General features: G+C 36.3%; 1 protein-coding gene across 1 annotated transcript in view; it reads right to left on the bottom strand.

The window, feature by feature from the left end:
• Positions 1-3567: 3567 nt before the first annotated feature.
• The window catches only part of ODR4 (odr-4 GPCR localization factor homolog), a 53112-nt gene continuing 49752 nt past the window's right edge, over positions 3568-6927 (bottom strand). Inside the window, exons 13-14 of the mRNA XM_045298163.1 lie at positions 5169-5282; positions 3568-3858 (exon numbers count right to left, since the gene is read on the bottom strand). Of these exons, the coding sequence (XP_045154098.1) occupies positions 3791-3858; positions 5169-5282 (182 nt within the window). The 3' untranslated portion in view covers positions 3568-3790. The remainder of the gene's footprint in view (positions 3859-5168; positions 5283-6927) is intronic.

The following is a 6927-nucleotide window of genomic DNA, read 5'->3' as shown; positions in this document are numbered from 1 at the left end:
GCTCATACTCAACACGAAGCAGACAAAGGGAGGATCACCAACAGATAGATTTCTACATTTCCCTGGAGTCTGGGGAAGACAGGTAGGGGAGTATACTGACTCCAGTGTATACAGTGTCCAGAATTGTAACACATCACCTAAGGATGTATTATGTGGCCATGGCTAGAAGGGCCATATTGTGACTACATCTCACAAAGTTACATGACAATTACTAAAGTTAATATTGAATTGAAGAATTCTACCAACGTCTTCAGTCTGAAATTGATCAAATATGCAATCAAGATATACTGATAATTACTGTTGACTGGAATGTGAAATTTGGGAACGCAGAGCAAGGATGAGTAGTTGGACATAGGGCCTTGGTCACAAAATTGAAGATGGAGATCACATGGTTGAATTTTGCAAGATCAACAACTTCATTGCACAAAGCTATTTAGAACAACATAAATAAATGGTGACTATATAAATGTACCTCACCAAATGGAACACACAGGAATCAAACTGCCTATACCTATGGGAGGAGGAGATAAAAAGTACAATATCATCTCATTAGCCAGGGGCTGAATGTGGAACAGACCACCAATTGCTCATAAGCAAGTTCACACTGAAGCTGAAGAAAACAAAACAAATTTGACCTTGAGTATATCTCACCTGAATTTAAAGACCATCTAAAGCACAAAATTGACACACTGAACACTAATGATTGAAGATCAGATGAGTTGAGCTCAGTCAAGAACATCATACATAAAGGTAAAATATGATTAAAAAGATAGGAAAGAAAAAAAGACCAAAGTGGTTATCAGAAGAGACTATCAAACTTGTTCTTGGACACAGAGTACTTAAAGATAATTGAAGTAAAAGAGCTGAAGAGAAAATTTCAAAAGGCAGCTTGAAAAGACAAAGGAAAGCATTCGAATGAAACATGAAAATTGTCATTAGAAAACCAAATGAGAATAATGAGCTCATACCCCAAGTTGAAAGAACTGAAGAGAAAATCCAAGATGCAATATTGCAGGACACTATGGGCAAAATATTGGGATATAGGAAACAACAAAGATGGAAGGGCAGACAGAATCACTGTACCAAAAAGCACCGGGTGACATTCGACCATTTCAAGAAGTAGCATATGACCAAGAATCGATAGTATTGGAGGAAGAAATCCAAGTTGACCTTAAAATACATTAGTGAAAAATAAGGCTTCAGGAATTGACAGAATGTCAGTGAAAATGCTTCCACAAACTGATGCACTACTAGAATTATTCACTAGTTCATGCAAAGATATTTGCTATCCAGTCAACTGATGCGGAGTCACACCTGTTGAAACATGCCCATTCCAAAGAAAGGTGACCCGATAAAATGCATAAACTATGGAATGAGAATTCAAAAATAGTTATAGCAATGCACCAATAGGGAGCTGCCAGAAATTCAAGCTGGATTTAGAAGAGAATGTGAAATGGGAAATAATATTGCTGATGAATGAAAGCAGAGAATGCCACATGGATCTTCACGTGTTTTATATTAACTATGCAAAGGCATTCACTGTGTAGACCATAACAAACTATGGATAATAGGTCTAAGAAGTGGAATCATAGAACACCTAGTTGTGCTTATGCAGAACCTATACATAGACCAAGAGGCTGCTGTTCAAACAGAACATGGGGATATTACATGCTTTAAAATCAGGAAAGTTGTCCTTCATGCTTTTATTCTTTCATCATCTTTATTCAATCTGTGTGCTGAGCAAACAATTAGAGAAGCTGAATTATATGAAGAATGAGATATCAGAGTGGACTAAGGTTTATTAACAACCTGCATTATACAGTTTATACAACCTTATGTGCTCAAAGTGATGAAGACTTGAAGCCCTTAGTGATGAATATAGCCTTTGATATATATTAGAAGCAACCCCAAATCCTCCAACTGGACCAATATATTACATCATGTTAAATGGCGAACGATTTAAAGTTGTCAAGAATTTAATTTGATTTGGATCCAAAACCAATACTGGAAGCAGTGAAGAAATCAAGACATATTGCACTGGAGGACTCTATATAAAGAGTAAGGATGTCACTTTTAAGATCTAAGCTGCACTAGACTCAAGCCATGGTACCTCCAATCACCTCATATGCCTGTGAAAGCTAGACACTGAAAAAGGAAGACTGCTACAGAATTGATCACTTGAATTTTGTTGCTGGTCAAGAATAGAATAGTATGGACCAGGGCTGCCAGAAGAAGCAATCTGCCCTTCAGGAAATACAGCCAGAAGTGAGGTCGGCAAGACTTCATTTCACATGCTCTGGTCTTGTGAGCAGGAAAGACCAGTCCTGGAAAATGGTGTTATGCTAGGTAAACTAGAGGGTCAGCAAAAAAGACTCTCAGCCAGATAGACTGATACAGCGGCTGCAACAATAGACTCCAACAGAACAACTGTGAGGCTGGGGCAGGACCAACAGGGACAGCACCTAGCCCGGATCTCTGGTTTTCCTCACTTTTTTTCTCTATATTTATTCTAGAACACTTTGTAGTTGTTTCTCCATGCTATTCACTTAAATTAGTAAATTCTTTCTTTCTAGTTTCTTGTATACTAATTTTTTCTTCAGTTGGGTCTAATAACAATACTTACAAGTCTGTTTCAAAAGAATTTTCCAGTGAATATATTTCTTAATTTTTAAAGATTACATCTGATTATTTTTCAAGCCTGTTTCTATGCTTTATTGCTTATATCTGTGATGAAGCCTCAGAGAATTAAATCTAATGTTTATTGTTTGTATAGTTTCTCTCTCATGCTAGCTAGTTTCAACTTGTATATGGTGATTTCTAATGATGAGCTAATATTTCTTTATCTTAATCTGTGGAAATCTAAATGAAAGAATATCTGCTCTGGCAGGATCTTTGGGACAATGTAACCCATTTAAGCCTCTCCTCAATGGCTCAAGGCAGAGTTTCAGAGTCAGATTTCTCTCCTTGTTTCTGGACCAAAGAAAATGACACATAACAGTACTGCTAGTGACATGGACATCATGCCACCAAAGTCCATCTGCATGTTAACTTTAACATTCATCGTTACTAATTGGAAAGAGGAAAGATAGAAATGTGTTTGTTGGCAATTTCTTTGAGCCTATTAATGCACTCAAAAGTAGAATTTATTGAAGGTTTAGTTGTTTTGCAGCATCTAATCTAACACAGTGTTGCTGCTGGAAGCGAAAGTCTTATTAAAAATGATGATATACTAAGCTGAGCACTTAGCATGATTTATGTCAGTCCTTACGGACTCAAGCTTATCTGGAAAAGTTAGCTGACCCACTTTTATAACACAACATGCAATATCTTAGAATTGCATTTATACTAGAAAAGTCATAGAGTATAAATGTATCTAATAGATTGTTCTTACTTTGTAGAAATTTTTCCTGAGTTTTGCTATTACTAACATGAGACAGCCCTGATTATTTAAATTTCCAATGTATTGATCAATGTGGGACCGAGATCCAAAGGACTTAAATCTAAGATATACACCACCATTTTGAAGCTTTTTAAGAATAGGTAATTATTTGTTACATGCAACTTTCATCTAGGTGCATAACTTTATTTTTGGAAATCTGGGCCACCTATAATAGAAGCAAGCCTAAACAAGGCAGCAGGTGATTGCATCTGAGTCAGAAACACACCAAGTAGGCAAGGATGCAGCAGCAACAGCTGCTACTGTCTTAAAGGAGATTGGACCGTTTACATCTTTATTAGTCATAATTGCTGGTCAGTCTTTGGATGATGAGGAAGCTCTTTGTGCCTCTCTCTAATCACTGAAGTAATGAAAGGAGATGCCCGCAGCCAGGACTGCAACCACAAAGGCTGTAATCACACCTAAAAAACAAAACAAAACACATAACAAAACCAAATAGAAATGGAAAGTACAAAAGAAAGGCTTAATTGATGCAAGGTATTGCGATTTGCATAACTGATGGGCCTATTAAAAGGCAGGTAAGTCTTTGAGCCACATACAGCAGTAAGCTGAAAAATTTAGATTGCACGGGTTTGGACTAGCAATCATTTACATTATCACCTTAGCATAATCTACACAGAAGAGGATCTCTCTCATTGACACAAATGTACTCATACATACCTATGTAAAACTATCATGAACTTTAAAAGAATGTGAATATGCCAGTTGTCTTAGGCTACTTAGCTTCAACCAAAAACATAACCCAACTGGCAATGGTTGCTGACCATTACAGAGCAAATTCATTTCTACAGCTTCCTAAAATGCAGAAGCACCGTGCTTGCTCCGGCAACACATATGCTAACACGCAGAAGCACTGTCATAAAATTGCTTAATTAGTAAGTTGGAAGCAGTCATTTTTATTATTACATAATAATAAAATTATAACTTAAAAAATTTAGTATAATAACTTTAAAAAAAAGACTATAGTAGAAGCCAGACTAATCTACACACAAACACATGATACAAAAAACTTATAAAATTAATGTAAATTTCTCTGAAGAGTGACAATAAAAAGCTTCTGGCTTTTAATTCTTAGTCAAAAATCATCATGCTAATAAAATCATTGTTTAGATTGGTATTCTGTTGAAAATTAGCTTGCATGTTCTTTGCTTAATACATCTAGAAAATGTGAGGCAAGCATTACACTGCTGTACTTCATGGAATCTTCATAATAAAATAAATTATAAATTTCCAAATCAAATTTTACTTTTTCACAGAACTTGTACCAGCATGTCCTGCAATAGCAATTCTGGAATTACTAGCTTGGAAAAAACAGGTCTGACTATATGAACCAATTGATAAAACAATACACACCACCTCCCTCTAAAAATACATATTAAATAACCACATTCTTATATCTTTTACCTCCAGGGCTGCTGGCACGTTTTAGAATACTCAGTAAATAGTTAGCTTAATTTCTAAGTTAACTGAAAAGCTACCAATTCAAATCCACTCAGGTGCCTGGACAGACAACCTGGCCCGCGGCTTCTGAAAGGAAACCGCAGGCTGGCACTGCTCTCCTCTGGTACACAACGGACTAGGTGGCAATTAGCAACAACAAACATCACTTATAAGAACAAAAGAAAGAAAGAAAATACTTCTCAAGAGTAAAAAATGATAGGAAAGCTAAACTCAAACTATTATCTTTTCTGTTATAAAAGAAGCAAAGTACCTATATTTTGCTGGATTTTCAATACCACCGCAGTTTTCATTGGTTGTGTTGGTTGTTCATCCTCATCCGTGTTGCCCAAAGAAGGTTGCCTGTCCACAGAGGAGCTCACACAAGCTATATGAGGAGAACAGGGGTTACAGAAATAGAAACACACCAGTTCAGAAATGCTTTGAAGAACATTTTAAATATATACAATCAACACATTTTTCCTTGTTCTTGTCTTTATCCTGTAGAATTTTCACATGTACAATTAAATCAAATGAACTATATATGTCAAGCTGAAACAATTTAAAAATAGTTTTCACAGTGCTAAATATAATGCTATGATTGACCTATGTTATGACTGGATGGCCACAGAGCCAGTTCTGAATGAATCTCACAAATTATCATTTGAAAAATTAATACCCCCAATCAAACAGGAGCTTGGTAAACTTTCTAAATTGGGATGTAGTCTATACCATTCTTACTGGCTATTTTAGTAATTAAGAATTTCAAACACTTAAAATGAATAATAAAACCAGGAGTCAGCAAGCTGCACCTCATGGGCCAAATTTACTATTTTTTGTACTAATCATGAGCTAAGAATAATTTATATTTTGTAAAAGTTTGTAATTGTAAAAGGTTGTTATGTGGCCCACAGACCTTAAAATATCTACTATTTGGTTATAAACAAAGTTTTCCAACTCCTAGTATCACCTGAAATATGAAATATACAAGAAAAATATAATCACATAGTTGACATTAAAGACAATTAGGAAGGTTAAGTAGGCAAGTACATTGTCTATATTTTCACAGAAGGAAAACAAAAATTGGGTGAGCTCTAAGTGCCCATTTGAGGGTTAAGGGTGGAAGAGACAGGATTCAAACACAAATGGTCATTCCATTTCACTGTGCTGTCAATGATTTATATAAGCTTGGGCCTACCTGAACTCATTCAATACTGACTATAAGTGTTTCAATAGAAACATCCTTAGAGATTATCAAGGCGAGTCATTCCTACCTCCTCACTCCCAAACCCAGGGTGCTAAAGAACCCAAGAAAAATAAGCAAAAAAATCATACAGGAAATTTCAGGATATAAAATAAATGAAAATACAACTGTTCTGAGTTACAACATGGATTGAGGGTTCCTGGAAGTTAGACCAAGAGCCTTGGTGAAATGGTACTTTAGGTATTAGGCTGCTAACTAAAAGGTTGGTGGGTCAAACACACCAGCTATTCCAAGGGAGAAAAAATGTTGGCAGTCTATTTCCTTAAAATTTATATTGTCAGAAACCACATTGGGCAGTTCCACTCTGTCCTATAGGGTCATTCAGAGTCCAAAGTGGTGGGCAGGGGCCAGAACCCACTGAACCCCATTTGCCAATGCCACAGAAATAGTGGGAGTTCACCTCTACTCCAGGGAAGTCCATTTGAAATAGTTCATGTCAATCGCTGATTAAAAATAGTTGAAGAAATTACACACAAAAATACCAAACAAACATCAAGCCATTATGTTGGGTGGATTCTGACTCACGGCTAGCCTGTAGGATGTAAAAGAATGGTCACCCAAGGTTTCTCAAATGGTAACTCTTTAGTAAAGCTGACTCCTGCCAACCTTTCCGCTAGCAGCCAAATGCTTTGCTACTGTGCCTCTAGGGCTAAATGCAACTAGCATTTAACTTAGAGTGAAACAGTCCATTGATTAAAAATGCTCTAATACCTTAATATACCAAGGATGACATATGAATTTACTGAAACAGGCATCCAAACCTAAAACT

Source organism: Echinops telfairi, unplaced genomic scaffold (assembly GCF_000313985.2).
Source record: "Echinops telfairi isolate 266 unplaced genomic scaffold, ASM31398v2 ScPeMD7_7424;HRSCAF=8462, whole genome shotgun sequence".
NCBI lineage: Eukaryota > Metazoa > Chordata > Mammalia > Afrosoricida > Tenrecidae > Echinops > Echinops telfairi.
This window is presented reverse-complemented; position numbering and strand designations above follow the sequence as displayed.